A 21,373-nucleotide genomic window follows, 5' to 3' on the forward strand; every position below is an offset into this window, starting at 1 on the left:
GAAGACCCCTCTGATGGCACCAACACGGGCTTCCTACGGTGGCCTGTTCCTGTGGTGGTTTGGGGGGTGGAAAGACAGATGGACCCATTGCTCTCTGGGTGGGCTGACTCGAGCACCATGGATTCTGAAATTTCATGCCATAATTTCTATCGGTGCCTGGAAAGCCTTGTTAGAAATTTAACTGAAAAGTAGGAGAAAGAGGTGATGTTCCCATTTGTTTCTCCTCCACAAATCTCTTTTTTCCCTTCTCCTTCCTTTTAATGACTGGTGCAGATTTTTAACAGTGCCCCAGGTGGAAAGGACACAAGAATCCCTTTAGGATAATAATACAAAAATAATATTTTTACTTTCTATAGAACCTTTCATCAGAGGATCTCAAAGCCCTTGATAGAAATGGGTATGTATTATTAGCCCCATATTAAAGACACGGAAACAGTGAAACAGCCAAGTGACTTCGCCAAAATGAGAGATAATCCACACTGCTTCCTTCTCTAACCATTAGGCAATGCATTCCCCCCAGAAACAGGAATTACAAGAGAAAAGTGGTTGCACTAGCCCTGACTTTCTAGAAAGCCCAAAGGCACTGTTTGGGCAGCCCTAGGAGAGATGTAAACTTACTGATTCATTTCTTGTTTTAAATATGAAACTGGGTCCAAAAACAGCCATAGAAAAATTTCACTGAAATCTTTTTTACACAAGCATTTGTTTCTCTGGAACAAGGCATTAGAAGGAAGGCGAACAATGGATCTGGGAAAGGTTGTACCTCACGCCTGTAGCATTGCACCTGTAAAATCCCAAAGGCTGACTTTTAAAATGCATGTGATGTGGTAGTTGTGAATGTTTAGACAGTTTATCTGGGATTAATTTGGCATGTCTGGGTACATGCGTTCTGTACACACACGTATGTAAGTACAATACGTGCAGTGTAAAACTGAAACTGAACTCGTTCACTGAGACTCCAGTTATGGAACAGATCCCACGTGAAGAGTCATACTTACTACCCCATCAGAAAGTGGTCAATGGCCATTCCATTCGGTCCCATACTGGAAAAAGCTATGGCAGAGAAGCACTTGACTTGGACACTTGTTCGGTAGCAGCCCTCCCCGGCAGTTATTCCTTCCTCCACTTGTTTGTTAACATCAGCAGTCACCAGAAGATTTGTGATCTGTACCAAGCTATTTAAGGAAACAAGAGATCTGTTTGGGCAGCGACCTTAATCTGCTCACTCAATTAGTGAAAAGTGTCATCTCCGGAACACCACGTCGCTTATGTAAACGAGGAGAGGGGGTCAAAATGCTGTATGAGCCAGAGCCCTGTTCCGGAGTTTCCAAAGTGTAATTATATCACATAACACATTAAACATTGTTTCAACAAACTGCCACTCTCATGACACTTCGGTGACTCCAAGAACCGTAGTGGCTATTTTAGTCTCCGTGTGGCCAGGGTTAGTCTCATGTCACGGAGTTGTAATGGGAAATCTAAGATTCAAAAGCAAAGGCTAACAATAATATTTTACTTGCGAGTGAGTCCTAATGGAAGGTGATGGCCTATGTAAACTCTGGGGGTTGGTGGGCACTAATGGAAGGCCACCTCCTCCAACGACAGCCCTGGGCACCAAAGCCCTTTCTCTAGACGCAGAAAAGGTAGCGCACAAGCAAGGCAAGCTTCCTCCGCTCAGCCCCCCTAATGAGCCTCCATCCTGACCTGAAGGGACCACTTCTACTACTGTTACTAACACAGCGCCTCTGAGCATGAATCACGGACCCTGACCCTGCTGTGCGAGGTGCTGTGCAAACACAGAACTTTCTGCCTGCCCCAGAAAGCTGACAATAGACCAAGAGAGGCTAGCTCAGTCTCCATGGTCCATTCGATCCTTGTTCTGTCTGCTGAGACTGCCAGCAAGGGGTCACCTAGATCTACCCATGGGAGCGTTCTTTGGATCCCAGCCCCCCAGTTGCTGGCCTGGCACCACCAATCTCATTTCCCCATGGCCACCAAAACAAAACCAGCAGATGGTCACTGTGGAGCTGAGAGAGATTCAAAACTGTTCACCCAGGAGCGAAAGGCTCTGTAGCCTGCTGCCCAACTTTACACAACCAGACTCTCCTGAGAAACATAAACCCCCCTCCAACAAAAAAAGAAACAAAACAGTGACTCTGCTGGACCGCTGAAGAGTCTGCATGTCCATTGCCACTCTCTGCATTCAAATCCCTCCTGAAGACCCGCTTCTAATGTGATGCCTGCAAACGACCTAATCACCACAAGGTTGGCAAGAGGGGGTGACCTCTATATATCTAATAGAAAATAAAGCCTGTGTGTTATCAAGGCCTGGCCAATGAGCATCTTGGTTGCTTGCACTCTCTTTCCCCCTATGCTTTCTCTGCAGGTTTTAAGATTGAAAGAACTTTGGAGCAGAGATTGCACCTTCCTTTGTGTTTGTACAGCCCCAAGCACAGGGTGCATGCTATCTGAAACAAGCTGGAAATAAACAGCAATAATAAAAATCTACAGCCTGAAACAATGGCAGGTCACATCTGAGGCATCACAACCTCGGTGTAGACTTTTTAACATTTAAACCAGATAAAAGAACCCCTGTTTCCATTTTGTGAACTCGTGTGCGTCGGAGCACCTCCATCTCCCACGGTTAAGCTAAGGTACACATCAACCATCCATCCAACAGGAGACAAACAACAGGCTGGATCTTTTTTTTAAAAGAGCAGGGTCATGTTACGCTACAGATCATACTATCTTTTGCAGTCAGACATGCTAACGGAAAGTCATCTGCTGGCTGCTGCAGCCCTCCAGAAGGAATCTTCCGTCATGTCAAGAGCTCCACAACGGGCAAGGGCTGCTGTATGTGGGGAATGGAACTTTTCATTGTTCCGTGGCTGCTTTTGGACCCAGTCAGGCATTGGCCACCGCTCAAGCTAGGATGCCAGATCAGATGTATCAGCTGTCCGATGCAGTATGGAAATCCTACGTTTCTTCAGGTTAATGAATATGCGAGTTACTCAAAGGGAAGGCAACTATTGTCAAATGTAACAATGGCAGGAAGTTGAAGGTAGACAAATTCAGACTGGAAATAAGGCGTACATTTTTAACGGTGAAAGTAATTAACCGCTGAAACAATTTACCAAGGATCGTGGCAGATTCTCCAACACTGACGATTTTTAAATCAAAATCATATTGCAAGATTTCTCATAGGTCTTGACTTGCTCCCACTGAAGCCAGTGGCAGAAGAGTAGACCACCTCTGGACAATATAATGGCGGAGCAGATCTGAACATCTTCGGACCCAGGCACGAAAGATGCCGAGTGCCCCCAGTACCAATGGACTGAAAGCTCGCACGGGATTGGCCCTTTGAACTCTAGGGCCCAGATGCGCCACTGATGTAAACTGGGATAGCTCCACTGAAGTCAAGGAAGCCACGCTGATTTACATGAGATGGAAGCTGGTCACGGGAGCTAAATCCTAAATTTTTCATAAACCCAAAACTCCCATTGACTCCAGTGAAGGATCAGCCCCTATAACTCACCTCCCATCTATATCATACTTTTAACACAGGGTTACAAACTGCTGCTCCACGTGAATTTATCAGTGATTTTTTTTAAAAAAAGTTTCTCCTCTCTTTCTGAAACCTGCAGATTATAAAATACCCGAGAGCATGAGCACAGCCTGTTGCTGCTGCAAGCCTTTATTCTGTGTAGTGAAATCCAGGCTAATTAGATGAGATGGAAACAATGGATCAGGTCAGGTAAACAACATGAAGAGACAGCACTTGGCACGTGAATGCAGGGCACATGAAGGAGGAACCCTCCGAACGCAGGCTCTGATCAGGTAAGTTTTATAAGAGGTCATTTCGCTAGTAGTCGGCATAAATTAAAAAGGAACGAACGGGGTTATGTTTGTAATTTCAAAAGGTGGAGAAAGAAAAAATGTAGTTATCGGATTTGACACCAAAGCTCGTTTTCAGGCATTTTGATCAGTAATTCAGCTGTTGTGGCACTTGAGTTTCATGAGCTCAGTTCATTACAGAAGAACAATATAGGTACGGGCAAATTTAGAGGTGCTGCAAGTGGGGTTCACTGTGTATACTACTGCAGGGATGAACGTGGCTTGCAGTCTTAGTCAAACACAGGGGGATTTTCTGTCATAGGGCCTGATCCAGCTCTCACTGAAGTCAGTGACAAAACTTCCATTTACTTCCATGATGCAGGATCGAGCTCATAGGCACGCAGTGTGAATTTCACCCCGTGCAGAACTATGTACCATTTAAGGACTAGTCTGAGCATTTCCATGGGATGTAAAGTGGTGTGCAGGCTTTGTTCTGATCCTCTGCACATGCCTTATAGAGCACCACTGTATCTAGGCTCTGATTAGGTGGTACTAACTGCAATTTAAAACAAACAAAAGGTGTTGTGGTATCAACTGGAAAATTCAGACGTGTGGGCAGAGCTAAGCTATGGGGTCTTCAGCAAATTCATTTGCCACCACTCAGAAAGATTCCCTCATGTCATCTCATGACAATGGTGTCTCCCCAGCCCTCTCCGCTGCAGGATCAGCAAAAAGATCGAGGGCTGACATTTCTTAGCTGCACTAACTGGACATCATTTGGATAATATTTGTTCTGATTTGCCCTCAGGCAGTCAGTTTCGCTGCCGCTTCCTAATGTGGATGGGTAACTTGCAGTCATAATTTGTTCACCTAAAGTGATGCCAGTAATTTTTTCCACTTTAAATTTATGAGAGAGGGTAGGCTGGAATTAACTGAAATCTCATGACAAAAGTAAAACACTAAAAGTAACTGATAAGAAGCAAGGATTCTGATCATTACCAATTAACATGGACAAACTGATCCATGAACGATCTTCTACCCCTTGTGGGAAGTTGGGAATCCTACCTTTATTTATTATTTGTACTACAGTAGCACTGAGAGGCCCCCATAACATGAGGGCACCACTGTACAAATACATAGTAATAGGCCCTGTCCTGAAGAACTTACAATCTAAATAGAAAAGACAAAGGGGAAACCAAAGCACAAAGAGATGAAGCAACTTGCCTAACATCACACAAAAGTCAGTGGTAGTGCCGGAAACAGAACCAACACCTCTTGAGTCACAGTCCAGGGCCTTATACGCTGGACCAAAATCTGAACAAGACCCGGCCTTTACTGAAGGATTATTTCTATCGTCAATCATCTGATGGATCAAGCAACTGATCCTTCATTTTGATAATGAATATAAACCTATGAACTTTCTTTCTTGCTTTAACTTTGCAGTGCTTGCATATGATAAGCGATAATAATATTGCTTTGGACAGTCATGACCTAATCATAAGGTGAGCTGAGGTTAACGTTCTGTGATTTGAAGTTTGTTTGGGTTTTTTTTAAAATGAGCAAGCTTGTACTTGTAATTGGATGAGGAAGTCAGACACTCTTCCCTAGGAACGAACAATACACTAGATTCATTCGGGAATCTAAAAAGATTCCAACTAGCTCAATTCAATTATACTTCCATTTTTTGTGTGAATTCAGCTCCTGTGAAAGGAGTCAGATTGATAGCCATGGAAACTGCAGTTCACTGCCTCATTCAGACACATGTGCATTTGTCTACACTGCAAAAAACCACAGTCTTAACTTGGCTTAAAATAGCAGTGAAGACAAATAAACTTGGTTTTTAACTCTGGTTAGCAGCTGGAGTTAAAACCTATAGGGGAATCTGGAGCAGCAGCAGATTCTCATGGCTATATTATGGCCATGGTATCATGTCGAACGGATTTCCATCTCAAACGATCCCTTGCAAATTGTCTACCTTCGTCAACGGTCAGTCTGTGAGGACACAGGCTTAAATCCTCCAAAACTGCATCTTCCCACCTCATTTGTGGGTGACCTTGTACTCTACTTCCTTTGACCTCAGCTCTGTAAATGTTCTGTAGAACTTCTCTACCTTCTTCTACACGCTGGACATGACACCACCATTGCAGTCATTTTCTTCTTTGGATATTGAACCTCCTGCTGTCAGCTATCTACCCAGACAGACAAAACTGTTCACCCACTTGACGTCATTACCATCATCCTCAGGCACCCCACACTGATATAGCAGTACCCACAGTGCTGACTGACGATCGGAGTAAAAAACAGCTGCAAAGTCCATAAACCCGTTAACTGCCTTTTCTCTCTCTAGTCATTTTCCCATCACATTCTGCAAGGTACATACAGCATGGACTGTAGACTGACCTTTATGGAAACCACACTGGTTGTCTCTCATTTTAGGGTTGAGACAATATTTCAGTTGGTTCAGTAATATGAACTCGGGCTGCTAACCGACGCTAAAAAGCTAAATTGCCGTGTCTTCACTGCTATTTTAGCCTCAGTACAGAACATCACCTGGGAAGCTGCAGGGCAAGCTCCTCCCACAATGCTCTGCCGATGTATCTCAACCAGGATTTGGAGGAACTAATGCTAGGGTGAGAGGGTATTTCATGGTCTACATCCATGTAATGCTTGGCTTCTCAGAACCAGCTATTCCCAGCTGGAGGTTGTGTGGGTTTTATGATGTGAACTCTTGCCCCTGGGTAACAGGACTGAGAGGACATTTCATAAAAACAAAGGTTATTTTAATTTTATTTTGGAAAGGGGAAAAAATACCTCTCTAGTCAGCTGGTTTAGAGCAGTTCTATTGAATCAGGCCCTTACTGTGAAGAGTGCTTTCTTAGTAAATCATTCATACAACTCCCCAAACATATCTGGCTACAACCAAAATCACACTGAACAAAAGTAAACTTCTGCAACAAAAATCCAACTGATGATCATATGGGTGCCTAGGAGTAGGACGCAAATTCTGTGCCACCTTAGTCCCTGTACAAGCCATTACTTCAATGGGTGTAACGCAGGACAGAATTTAACTCCTGACTTTCCATCAGTCCCAAGGCACAAATAACTCCTAACCTTCTCCCCTTTGCTCCTTCCCAAGCCAAAATATAGCAGATAGATCACAGTTTGGTACTGCCAGTGTATTTCACAATTTTCCATCTGTCTGATGGCTACTCTATACAAAATCAGGAACAGGAAGCAGGGCTGGCAGATATCTTTTGTGAATACTAAACTAAGCCAACTCCCTCTAACCACAAACATTCCCGTGGTTTGCCTGTACATGGTAATTTAGATCTGCATGTCTTTGTCCACTACGGACTTCACAATGGGATTCTGCCTCTGCAGGTTCTGGGAAGCTCAGCTTGGTCTTATTTTTTGTAAGCAGGTTGTTATTTAGTTGGCATTGGACTTTGGTTGGAGTGGGAAAGCTTTGACAAATAAATAGGGCTTGCAGTGGGCTCTGAAACCTGTCAGGCTTTGACTCAATCTGTAGCCACGCATCAGTCTGATTCTGACTGTCCTGATGCCCTCATGTTACCCAGTGAGCTAATCACTTGGATCTTTTTTTAAACTAACACACAGTAGAAAATAACCTCTGAACCTGGAAAGTGTTCAGATACGATGGTGATGAACACGGTTTGAGAACACAAATAGAAGAGAAACACAGCCTTGCTTAACGGCCTCAAATATATCCCAGCTAAGATGCTTATAGGTTTCCTGGAAGGGTGGGGGCAGGAGGGAAATCCTTCAAACTCTGAAGATGCTCAGAAACAAAACTCCTATCTGAGTTAGACTCTTGGCTATGCTTTGCCTCCTCTCTATCCTCTACTTATAATTTATTTGCTTATTGGCCATTAAGGCAGGGTCCTATTCAGCATAGCTAGAGAAAGGCTCAATTCCACATTTCTGAGGTTCCCCAATTTTTTGGAAGAAGGGAGCTTGCTCCCCTGTGCTCTCAGTGGGTTTCACTGCAGTTACACTGAGGATCTGGCCCACCATTTCAACCAAAAGAATATACTAAATAAACAATAATCATACTTCCTCCAAAGCACCTTTTATCACAGCACCTCAAGGCATTTTACGTATACTAAACCTCACGACACCTGTATGAGTTAAGAATTGTTAGCCCTATTTTACATCGGAGTAAATTGTGGTACAGAGAAGTTAAGTGGCTTGCACAACAAATGAGTGACAGAGCCTGGGCTATAACACAAGAATCCTAAGGCCCAGTCAGCTGCTCTCACCAATAGGACGCACTCCCTTCCACTGAAAGCATTGAAGCAAGGTGCTTTGCAGCACAACTGCTACACTGCCTGAAGGTTTATTTTAAAAGATTATTAACTTCCAGCTGCATTCAGCCTAATTTCCTTTGTGCAATAATTTGTTTAATTGTAGAAATCCTTGTTTGCTGTTGCGGATCACAAACCCAACTTGGAGGATAAATTAAAATGACAGCTACATGGGGCGTTCGGAATTTCACTGTCTGATTTATCTGATGTGACGCAGACACAAATATTTAAATCCAACCAAGGAAACAAATAGGCTTGCTTCCAAGAAGTTCCAGCTGGAATGAAAGGGGGAAAAAGTCTTTTGCCAGAAAAGATGCTCCAAAATTAGCACGACACTCCTTGAGGGCACACAGCATCAGCTAACTGCAGCGTCAGAGCTCGCGAGGCTCACTTGGTTTGAGGGGCATTAATTTTATCCTAAGTTTTTTCTGGGGGGGAGGGATGGGGTGAGAAGTCCCTCACTCTTGTGCTGAAGTATTTTGCTATGTCGAGACTTTTTAACTCTCCCTTGCACAAATTCTGTGCCACACTGGAGAGTAACAGGTAAGTGTCAAATCTATTAAAGAAGTAGTGCTGGGATTCTGAGTGTTCCTTGTGGTACTCAGGAACATAAGAATGGCCCTACTGGGTCAGACCAAAGGTCCACCTAGCCCAGTATCCTGTCTTCCGACAGTGGCCAGTGCCAGGTGCCCCAGAGGGAATGAACAGAACAGGTAATCATCAAGTGATCCATTCCCTGTCGCTCATTCCCAGCTTCTGGCAAACAGGAAGGAGGAGAGGAGAGCTGGCAGGGGAAGAGGAGTAGAGGAAAAGAGGAAGGGAATTTCTGACAGACTCAGACAGCATTAGGTAAATTCACTGTTTGTACCAGATGTAGGTACATTCACTTGAGCTGTGTCTTCACTGCAAAAAAAGGAGTGTGTATTTTTAGCTTGAGATAGCTAACTCGATGTAAAATCCTAGTTGAGGCAAGGCATAGGTAGCTTTTATAGTTGGGCTCAACCCTGCACTGGAGTCTTAATTTTTACCTTGATGTATCTAATCAAGGTAAAAACTCCACAGAGATTTTTACAGCAAGACAGCTCTCTTGATGTAAAGACATCCTTCTTTTTTTACAGGGAAGGCACAGCCTACATGTAACAGGCTGCCACTTTGCCCTTCATAATTCTATGGCTCCCATGCTGTATTTTTTGAGGTGATGGGGGGCGGGGGGGTGTTAAACTTTGAAAAAATGGTTGCAAACAATAATTATGCATAGATACCTGGCAAGAGGGTGGCCAAGGGGGACACATATTCCTGACTCTACATTTGACATGAAAAGCACAACCGAACGGGGAGGTTCGGGGACACTGTCGGATTGAAGGTGGCCCCAATTTTAAGTTCCAGGGCTTTTAAAATCTAAATGCAATGGATATTTCATGTGTAAGTAACCAGTCCCCTGGAGACTCTGAAACCCCCACCTTGCCCTGCTGCCTTAGGGCACGAAACTGACTTAAAAGTGAAACTGACCAGTTTCTTTTCCTTATGAAAAGCGAAAACTAAAACTGGGTTTGTTTTCTTTCCAAACTGGGGTTTGAATGATCTCTTTATTAGCCAGGCCTTTTATTTTTTATGTTTCAATCTGAGATTTTGCAGAAAGCTGCGTCCCCCATTCTAAGGGCCCGACACAAAGGACATGTCCCGCTCTCCTTCCCCGCTGTTTGTGCATCTCACCGATCCACCTGCAGCCAGGCAGCCCTGACCATCCCTGGTGCTCGCACCAGCCGGGAGGTTACACAAGCGACAGCGGCTCAGCAGAGCCGCCCTGGCAGCTCCACCCTCCCTCCGGCACAGCGCACGCTGCCTGCCCGAACTCGCCCGCCCACCTGCCCAGCTGGATGGATGGTAGGTACCCAATGTATGCAGCAAGAGTAACAGGGCTGAAATTCAGTCAACAGGTGGGACAACGGGACAGTCCTGGGGATTTTGGGAGGGGAAGTCACCCTTATCACACTTCTCAGCGCTTTTTTAAGAAAAAGGCCTTGGGCTCTTTAATGACTACAAGGAGCTGGGGCCTCAGTTTCACGTCTCACTCTAAAGAAGGCATGGCCAGCAGTCCCCTGACACCTGGCCGGAATTCGGGTTCACTACTGACTCAGCACGAAAAAGTGCCACCTACTGAATCACCAGTATCACCTCTCAGAGCACCAAAGTGATCGTGGGGTTTCCAAGTACTGGTCTGGCCTGACCTGGTTTAGCTTGTGAGATCCGCCAGGATCATAGCATGAGGTCATAGTGTGTGGGGAGACTCCGACAATACAAATTAGCAGTTCTATACCTGTCTCAGCCTCGAAGCACAGCCCAAGGCTCAGACATGGCTATCTGTGAACAATGCGGTGCTGTCTACACTGGGAAGACTAGGCCACTGCACTGGTGTTCAGAGGTAATGATCGAAGTGGGGGGACCTGTACTGACTCCATCTGAGGCAAATTCATCAGTGGCATAAGCAGGTGTAACTCCACTATTGCCAACAGAATCACACACACTTAGGACAACTTCAAATTGGGTCCCCTACATTTAAAACGAATCAGCTCCACACTCTTGTCTGCTTAGTGCAAACACCAATTCATCAGCTTCACTTCCTCATCGTCCTGGGTAGGGCTAGAGGGCGCAGCCCTACCCAGGAATGGAGAGAAATGCATTACTAACTACCGTGACGTTTCACAGGCAGGATTGTTGGGGTACCTTTCTGCTCTAGTGGTCTTGCCTTGGGGATTGAAATGGCAGGAAGAAAGAGATGTAAGGGCTACCAGAGACTGAATACATTGGGCGGGAAGGGGGAGAATATTATTTCCCTCAGTGCCCAAAATGTGACTAAATTAAATCTTTTATATAAAGATAGACAGACTGTCAGCTTCCAACTAGCCCTGCTGAATCCAACCACTGTAAAACATTTTCTTATGACCAGCATGGCAAGATCTTAATTGGCAAGTGACATATGAATCTGACGGTAGAGGCGTTTTTCAAACGGAAAGCGGAGAACTGCCCATCTTCCACTTCTTACCACAAAACTTCGAAATATCTTATAGAAATTATTCACCAGACAATAAGAGCATCTAACCTGTCCTATTAGCCACAGGACTGCATTGATGAAATTGCAATGGCAATTATCTTGGCTTTCTGGTCCTTATTCCTCAGCCAGGCCCAAATCCTGTCCCTTTGCACAAATGCAAAGTGCACAGATCCTGTGGGAGTCCTCACCTCCCTGTCACAATGCTACATCAATCCACAAAAGCACCTACCACTGCTGTGCTCCCTGCAAATCCACTTGCAATGCACCTGTCCCTGCCCCCAACACTGTCCCCTGGCCTGCGTTATCACCAATGTAGTCCCCACGGTGCAAAGCTCTACAATGGGCAGGGAGGTAGACATCCACACCCCATAACCTTCCCAACCTTGCACAGTGAAACTGAAACAATTCAGTTACCTGTAGGGCCACGTGTGAGCAGAGCACAGGTGGAACAGGATCTGGACAATCCTCCACTGAAGTCAATGGCCTAACTGTTTTGATGGGAAAAGTCATTCTCTGGACTAGTCAAACCCCATTGTTCAGATGGGTTGGTGAAGATCTTCATGCCAATCTCTGACACCAGTTCATTGCACTTCTGAGAGGAAATCACCCCAGTTTTGTTTCTTAGAGCTTTCTTCTGTTGTGAACCCTAGGATTTATGGGGACAGAAGCTAGCCTCAGCTTACCCACTGCATTTGGATTTATGCAGATGGCAATCCAGGCTATCTCCTACAGCAGGGTTCACCGAGGGTGTTGCAAAATGCCATTCTGAGGTTATCACAGGCACTTGTGGGCTGGTTGAAACACTGGATATATTTCAGAGAGAGGATTGAAACTGGAGAGGCTTCAAGTATTGTTGGCACCCTATTTAATAACTCTAAACACCTGGCTTGGTCAGCTGCCCAGTTCCATTTTCATTCCCCATGCTGCAAAATTCTCCCAGTCTGGCCTAACCTTACCAAGGACTTCACTAGAGGAAAGCTGATAAGATCACTCTTGGAGCAGAAGGGGAAGAGGAAGCTGCTGCATTGTTTTCTTATTCTTTCGCCTTCTCTTTTTACTTTGCTTATAACTTCCATGACAAGAAGTAGCTTTTACAATAGGAAGAAATGAGCAGCAGGCACCTGAAAGCTCTGACACCACAATGTGGTCACTGTGAACTTAATGGAAGGATGAATGGGGATAATTATACAAAGATTTGCTTTAGTTCAGAGCCATTTCTGTAAGAGCCTGGCATCAAAACAACAACATCAAAATGGCCAGGATTTTTGCATTTGTCACTTGACTGAATGGCTAGGCATACTGCAACTATATACTACCTTGACATGCCTTTCGGTTCCCATCGGTGGGTGTACAGGTGAGTGCATAGGCGTGTGTTTTTCCCCAGGCCCCCCAAAACAGTACACAGCTCCCAAGACATTTTTCAAAGGCAACTGGCCCGCTGTCAGCCCAGCATCACATTAGTTGCATTCAGGTCTGCACAAATGATGACTGGCCTCCTAAGTGAAGGATGGATGAACAAAGGGGAGGCAATTCAGAGATGAAACTGAAGCAGATACCACATGGTGGAAACTCAAGGAAAGCGTGCTGGTCTTCTGAGTCCATGGCCGCATTTTGGACTGTCCTAAATGCACATTATGCTTCCTAGGCACTTAAGGACACGACCGCATATTTCATTAACTGAATGGAAACATTTATCCTCCTCTTACAAAATGCTCCATCATCAGGAAAACGCTCTGCTATAACTAGTGCAAGAGCTTAATTCTTAGCAATTTACAGATCTGATTGCACATTTGTTTACAGTACGGTGCTGCAGCCAGCACTGTTCCTAGCCCTCAAAGCATTTTACGACGGCTCTAGAGAGAACCAGTCATCCCCAATGACATTCTCAGGAGAATTTTAAGCTGCATTCCGGAGACACAGCACAAAAATTCTGCTTGTGAACAGAGTCTGCACGGGGATAGATCTGCACTTGTATCAATATTCGTAGAGTGTCTGCTAACAACGCCAGAGTCGTCTCTGTTCGTGACATCGTCACTTCGGACTCGACTCCCAGACGTGACAGTAGGCGATCAGCTCAGTCTGTCTCCCTTAGCGCTAACGGAAGCTCCGCTCCTTACTGACAGCAACCTGCTTTGGAAATCAGACAAAAGGCTCATGACTTTTCCGATGCCCATTAGCTGCAAAACCACTGCGTCTCCAGAAATGACCTTTCTCGGGAACACAGCTCTATTCCTTTTGTTTACCCAGACTTTAGGCGCTGGCTCCCACTGACATTTGTCTGGCTTCCACACCCCCATGCCTTCCCCACTGAAGGCAGCCCTCCTGGCAAAACACAAACAAAAATTGAGCAACGCTCGTAAGGAAGCCAAGGGATGAGTAATGGTCTCATCCTGAGAGTTGGAGAGTAATTGCTGGGCACCTGGATCTCCAGGTGAAGTCACGGGGAGCTGTGGTTGCTCAGCACCTCTGAAAGTCAGCAATAAGATACCACATGTACAGATATTTAGCAAACACCCATCTTAAATAACAAAGCTAGTTTTAACTCACGCTTACGGTAACGTTCCAATCACAAAGCACCGTGTTGGGAATTTTTTTTTAACCACTCTGACAAACGTTAAATAAGGACAAGGTGTTTGGTATCTACAGAGCAATGCATATGAACAACAGCTTCCGGCCTTCACCACTGACAGTGCCACACTTAGCTACAGACAATCACAAAAAACGTGTGCACTGATTTCTACAAGAGTTGGGCCTGCTTACACGAGAGCTGACTTTTATCCTTAAAATCTCGACGACTCCCGCATCACAACCGCTCACAGCTTCCAGGCCCGTAGCTCAAGCTTCCTGCCATAGAGCATATCACATTTTCAGTACAGCCCTGTTTTCCCCAAATATTTTAGAGACATTCAAAACTGTCACAAAAACTACTAGTGTTTTGGGTACCCAGGGAGAAAAATGCATGATGGGCGCAGAGGACCAGCGCCAGCGTTATATACCACTTACGTCCCTTTTTAAGACCCCTAAAATCAGGTTTAAGTGCTGCACAATCCGCCTGGTGGCCCACTGCACCAGAGTGAAATTTGATCCAAAGTGGATTGTTCTTATGGGCGTGAATGACTTTTGGTTAACTAGGAGTTTCTGACATCAGGAGTTTGGATTACACAGGGTAGTCCTAGCAGATCCAAAGATGCTGAACATTTTGCAAGTTACGAATGACAACTATAAATTAAGGAGACTTTCCCTGTTCCTTTCACCTTTGTAAGCACTGAAACCAAAAGACTTCAACCAAACATGAAAACAATAAACTTTTAAAAAACATAATACTGGATTTTTGCTCCATCAAGTAAAGCATTCTAGAATCAGCAGCCAAGAGTAACAATCAGTTGCAAGAAGGCCATACCTGGATGTATCGCAAGGCACTCCTTAGAACGCTGAGGTTTGAGGTCTTCTTGTCATCAACATTGGGGATGTTGCGTTTTAACGTCTCAAAGCATTCTTTCAAATGTGCACGTCTGAAGAAACAACAAGAGCTGCACGTCAGTTTGAGGGACCATAAACCAAAAAGTGATTTGATTGAGTATTAGGACTGAATTTGGGGCCCGATCCAGCAAAGCATTTAAACCTGTGAGTTGCTGTCAGTGGGATTACTTGCACTCTTAAAACTGAGCCCGCGTGTTCCAGTGGATAGGTTACTGGACTGGAGCGTATGAGACCTGGATGTTATTCCCAATTATGCCAAGGAAGTGTTGTGTGGTCTTAGATAAATCCTGTCAACTCTTTGTGCCTCTGTTTTCCCCCTCACCACTTACCTATTTAGATTGTAAGATCTTTGGGACAGGGATTGTTTCTTACTATTTATTTGCAGTACAGTGGGGCCCTGATCTCAGGTGAGGCCTCTAGGTACTTCTTAACACAATGATAAGCAACAATAATAATATGCATGTGCTGATGTGCTTTGCTGGATCAGGGCTTTGCAAGGTTATTGTAATGCAAGTAGGTAGTAAGCAAAACATATTAGGAAGCAACAGAGACAAGAGTCAGCTAAAAGGAAGCTGGGTAAAATAGGATTAATTAAAGTCACTACAAATTTCGTCCAAGTCTTTCTAGAAAAACGAGTATTTATAGACTTCAAGCAAAAGAAAGGGTGTTACAATAAACAAAAATCTGGCTTTCTACGCACCTGTTCTTCTCCAATTTATTATGTACTTCCCTGGTCCCAACCCTGCAACCCAAACAGAACAAAGATAAACTCAGTGTCAGGTTTAGAACTATGTCCATTCAACTTGAGCTTTCAGCAGTGTGTGTATCTGAGATATAGGGGGAGATTATAAAGACCGTTTGAGAAGTGGTCAGAATTTAAAAGTATTTATAATGTATTATTTGTAAATATAGTACAGACCTATTATATATATGATCAATACTATATATGTAAATAATATATTATAAACACACACACATATCTCATACACATACACAATATATAATGTATATACTGTATACTAGGTACATATAGGCTCCAGTTAGTATATTAGGTATATACATTAGAGAGGGGAAAAGATGCAAAGCTCAGAGGTATTTACATTAGGGTGAATTTTAGGTATGTATACAGTACTAATCACTATAGTATCCAAGCTTTGACAGAGTGTTTGGAGCCAGACTTCAGGCCCATTTCTAATCCATGCCCACCCACCAGTCGGAGTGGGAGTTCTGCAATTATAAACTAAAACATATGCTACTTGGCAGGCATACTTTAAAGCTTTTCGTTTTCTGCTGTAACTGAAATAATGTAACCAAATATAAATATGAAAGAATATAATCAAGAAAAACAGAAGTCTCCAGTCACTGTCCAACAAAGACAGTAAGGGGTCAGGTGCTCCAGATTTTTATAAAAACAGAGAAAAACTACTTTCAGAATGAACTCACAAATGTCACCTCCACCTCACTACAACTTATGCTCAGGTGTTCAGATTTTCTGGTATATTATTAGACCGGGAGAGAGCTCTAGTATCTTCCATAAAGTCTCTACAAAATTATTTACCTTTACTTAAAAATATGCTGAAAGTGGGGTCATTCTTTTAATAAGGGCTAAAACTATTCAATCGATTAAAAATGAACAGCCAAGGGCCTTTTCCCATGAAACGTTTATGAGCTGAATAAAACATCTCTCTATATACATGCATCTGGACAAGCAGCTCTGGAGAGACAACAGCACAGACCATGAGGTGTCTGACCCACATGCATTGAACAGGGTAGCATTTACAAGGTGGCTTGCTCAGAGTATGGTACACGCTCTTAGATCCAGGCAAGCCTGGTATGGAGTGCAGAACTTAATAGTCCTGTTGTCCTGGAAACAAGCACATCATGTTTGAAGCCAAACTGTCAAGTGTATTACACGTTGTTAGAACCCCCCAGGAATAATGGGTGCAAGTCTGGAGATGGCTGCTTACAACAAGCAGAGTCCTACGGATTGACCCAGGGACGGGGGCTTTGGTAATCCGTTTTGAAGCAGCACGTTTTCCCGTTCCCCAAAAACAGAGCTAGTTCTACAAAACAGAAAGAAACACTGAGGGCCTGTTCCCCAAAGTCAGGCACCCAATTGCTCACTTATTAGGGAAGCGTAATCACTGGCATTGCACACACCATGGACTTGCATGAACACAAATGGCCAGTTATGTGTCTAACTAGCCATTTGTACGAGCAATCTCTTTTTCACAAGGAATCCTGGTAGCAACTGGCATTTTTGATAATCAAGCGGTAAAGATCATAACCTTTCTAGCTGGAATTATGATCCTATTATGAGGAGAAAAACTGCCATCCTCTTCATAGCTTCCTGTTTAGACTCTTTTCCATCCCTCTTCCCAGGAAAGCAGGTAGAGGACAGAAATCTCTGCATCCCCAAAAGACACTATGGATCCTTTAATCTTCTCCTATACCTTATAGCCCTCCCCTGCTCTCAAGGCACCATTCTGCAGCCATTATCCTTTGGCTGAGGCGAACAAGATGAGATTCCCCCTTGACAGAGAGTCAATATCACTCCTTAGTCAGCCAAAGGATCGAGGATGCTGTTCAGCAATGCTAGGCCCTCTCTCTCCACAAATGAGCAGAATTTACAGCCCTCCATTCTTCTTGTTTTACCAGTCGCATTAGAGCGATCCTGAGCACTAATGCAGAGGGGACTGGAGAGCACAGGATATAAGCAATGGACTAGGAAGCTTTGAACCTCTTGACTAGATGTAAAAATCCAGCTCCATTTGGTAACGAGCAAAAGACAATGGCACTTTTCATTGCTTGGTACCAAACCAGTTCTTGGTGAACAGCCATGCACACCAAAAAGGCCAGCATCACATCTGGCATCCTTGTTTTCAGCAGAGGCATGGAAGGCTGAATGGACAATAGGGACTGAATGCTGTCACTACCCCTAAAGGTGGTCTCTCCAGGCCAGGATTGAGATATATTGGCAAGACGGTGTGGGAGCAGCTTGCAGAGCCTTCACCTCTGCTGTACCTGTTACCTGGCTAAAGCGAAGACTTTAGTTACCGGTTATATATAATTTTGTCTCAACAAGGTTCCCCTTTAATTCTTGAACTAAGATACCAACCACAAAGACCTCATCCACCAGAGCTAAACGTGAGCATGTTTGCTCTGTTGCTTTCTGCACATCAGAGCCAGGGCATTCCTTCTCTGTGAAGCATGGTGCCCGTGTGCTCACCTTTCATTTAATTTAGAATTTAAAATTATCATTGCACAAAGAAATAATTACGATGCTGTCTGCATTGGGATACTGTAATGACAAGTTTAAACAGAGCTGTTGCTAACAGAGCTGCATGGTTTCCCAGGCCATCAGGGACAGGATTTTTGCCTGAGCACCGTTCCAGACCTCTTGGGATCAGAGAGGCAGTCTAGATAACTGTTTTATAATGTAGTGTGGGGTCAGACAAAAAACTGTGTTGTGGTCAGAGAAAGCCAAGCTAAAATCCCACTGCCAACAAACGTATTCAAACGCTCATGGAGTCTGCCTGGTTGTGCTCTGATTGTGGACAGGGTTGGCAAACCCTCCACAAAGCAGCGGGATCTTGGGTCTGACGCAGTATTCCCATTCCCCCACTCCTCCTCCACTTCCTTTCTCTCACAAGCTCTCCAAAGATCCTACACCACTGCAGCCTGACGTACGCGTGCAATGGTTTGTGAGTTTCTGGGGACTCACCCTCCAGGTCTCTTCTTCTGCTCATTTGGTTTGGCATCTTCTGCCGGGGCCAGCTTAAGAGCATTGAGCTGCTGAGGCGGCGCCTGGTGCTGCTGCAGAGGTTGATGTGGTTGAGGCTGGGGCTGTATTGGCTGCTGAACCACATGATGCTGAGGGATGGCCAGTACGGGAGCTGCATACTGCGGTAACTGCTTGGGGCTACCTGAAGGGGGCGTAGCAGCCTTGACGTCTGGAAGAAGTGGGCCGGATGGTCTCTGTATAACAGGTGCAACTGACGACACTTCCTTGCTGATGCTGGGAGTGCTGATGAGAGGCTGGTGGCGTTGTATGAGCGGAGGGGACAGAGTGGTTTGGGCCGCTTGTTGAGGTGGGCTAGTGACCACGGGGATGGGAATGACTGATATGGGGGCTGCTAGGGGTGGCGGCAGAGGAGGAGGAGGAGCTGGTGCAGGGGGAGAGATGGGCACTGCTGGGATTTCGTTCCTTGGCTCCTCTGGGTGAAAGGCATTGTTAACCTTCTGTACGCTGGCCTTCTTCTGCTCCTGTTCTCTTTCTAGGCGGAGCTTTTCGTGCTTTTCATTTTCTTCTGTAAAAGAAAACAAAAAGCGCCAACAGTGAAGCACTTTCCCCTCACACCGTATTTTCCATCTTTAGGTCTCTTTACAAAATTGGTAAGTATCCGTATCCTCCCTCTCCCTCCCGCCCCCTTTGGCTGATGGGGAAATTGAGGCCCAGGGAGATGAAATGGCTTGCCCAAGGCCATGAAGTACATCAGTGCAGAGTGAGGGACAGAGGTTAGATCTCCTGATTCCCAGTCCTGCAATCTAGCCATTGGATCATGCTGCTCTCTCCCTACATTTTCCCTTTATTCAAGCATAGATTATTAAAATACAACATGTGCCTTCAGAACCAGACCTTCAGCACAAGAAACCGAAGGGACTGCCTGTTAACCCTCCGTTTTTAGGGTCCTGCACACATTCAACAACAAACCAACCAGCCTGCTCTCCCCAGCAGCAGTGAGACCAGGCAGTCTGGCAGAAACAGGGTTCAAAAAAGAACTAGATAAGTTCATGAAGGATAGGTCCATCAATGGCTATTAGCCAGGATGGGCAGGGATGATGTCCCCAGCCTCTGTTTGCCAGAAGCTGGGAATGAGCGACAGGGGATGGATCACTTGGTGATCACCTGTTCTGTTCATTCCCTCTGGGGCACCTGGCATTGGCCACTGATGGAAGACAGGACACTGGGCTAGATGGACCTTTGGTCTGATCCAGTCTGGCCATTCTTATGTTCTTAAAAGACACATACCACTAGATAATCCCTTTCCTACTGTCTCAAGCCGTGGGGCTGTGGATGTCCTGACGCAATTCCCCCTCCCAAAATTTGACCCCCACAAACTGGAAGGCTGGGCCTGACTGCCTTTACTGTTACACAGAACTTCCCAGACCAGACAAGACCAACAGACCATAAAGATCTGCATCTTGCCTCGGGTAGTGGCCTTATCCCTGGTTCTTCAGAGGATGATAAAAACCCTTTCACAACAGGCCTAGCTAGTTGTGCAATAATATATATATTGGGTGGGACAGGGAATACCTTTTGGCCCCCTTAGCTATTATCTTATATCCTGAAGTAGAGACAGGTCCAAAGCAAAACCTCAGATCCAAATACCTCTGAACCCTGGTTACAGATCTGGAGTCTTAGCATTAATAAACATGAAGTGCATTTATTTTAACCCCTTGCCTCGCAGAAGCTTGTTCTTAACATTTCACCATGAAAAAAAGAAGCCCAAGGAAACTTAAGAAAACGGAAGCACTGGCCTCCTCCATATGCTATCACACAATTTTAAATAGGCCCTTTGCACTGAGCCCTCAAAACAGTGCATGTCTAGAGAACCCTTCCCCCTGTATGTTTATCCTCCAAGCTCTGTATTGCTATATACTTCTAGAAAGAAACTGCTGTAGCTTAATTTACAGCAGCAGAATTCAATCCAAAGCGCATCTGTCTAATTCTTCCTTTTTCACTTATAAACAGGCAAAGGGCCGTGGAATGTCTTTAAAGGGACCCAATCCTGCACCTGTTAAAGCTGCAATGACAAAACTCCTGTGGATTTCAATGGGTGCAGGATCAGGCCCAAAGACAGTAGAGACAATGATGGTATCCAGCATAAAAAAATCGTTCCAGCCTCATCTTCCTAAGGAGATCCTGCATATGAGAGACAGGCAGACCCTGCAGACTCAGGTGTCCCTCTCTTCGAATTCACACAGATGTGATCCAGCACGTCTAAAGGCTGTGTAATATCAACAGTGGGCATGGGGCTCAAATTGGTCTCCCTGGGGTGAGTTCAGGACAGAATGGATTTGCTGGGCTGGAGAACCTTCTGATTTACAGCTGTGTGAGGGTGATCCAGCAACACTGAAGTCAATGGCAGGTTGGCCACTGACTTCAATGGGAGCTGCATAAAGCCCTCAGTGAGGAGGAATTCGACTGAAACCCACAGACTGACGTGAAACTGTTCAGAGAGGAGAGTGAGGCTCATAAACTACATTTCTTTGCCAGTGTGCGTTATAGTCAGACCCTTTACTTAACTTTGATATGCATGTGGCCATGTGTTTTTATACCATCAGACAAAATGTGTGTGTCCTGACTAGCAAAATAAACCTCAATAAATACATTCCAGGTCTCTGGCTTTCATTGTGCAAATATGGCACAACTGAAATTTATTTATACAACCTGACAGACTTGGCATCTCGACACCTCTCAGCTTTAAATCAAACATCTAGAAAACAAACTCACTCCTTTGAAATGGGCAGATAATCCACTGCCCTCAAGTTTTAATGAGTGATTGGAGTCACGAATCTGGTCCATTGACTGCATCTGTGTACCAATGACCCCTCCTCCCCCTTAATGATCTACAAATACTTAGGAACAAAGGAATTACCAGGCTGTATCAGAGCAGTG

General features: G+C 44.9%; 1 protein-coding gene across 1 annotated transcript in view; it reads right to left on the reverse strand.

Moving 5' to 3' along the window:
- MNT (MAX network transcriptional repressor) overlaps positions 1 to 21,373 on the reverse strand; it is a 70,850-nt gene that overhangs the window by 26,805 nt on the left and 22,672 nt on the right. Inside the window, exons 2-4 of the mRNA XM_074974967.1 lie at positions 18,416 to 19,001; positions 15,392 to 15,433; positions 14,612 to 14,723 (exon numbers count right to left, since the gene is read on the reverse strand). Coding sequence (XP_074831068.1) covers positions 14,612 to 14,723; positions 15,392 to 15,433; positions 18,416 to 19,001 — 740 coding nt within the window. The remainder of the gene's footprint in view (positions 1 to 14,611; positions 14,724 to 15,391; positions 15,434 to 18,415; positions 19,002 to 21,373) is intronic.

The sequence above is a fragment of the Natator depressus genome, chromosome 17 (genome assembly GCF_965152275.1).
Source record: "Natator depressus isolate rNatDep1 chromosome 17, rNatDep2.hap1, whole genome shotgun sequence".
Lineage (NCBI taxonomy): Eukaryota > Metazoa > Chordata > Testudines > Cheloniidae > Natator > Natator depressus.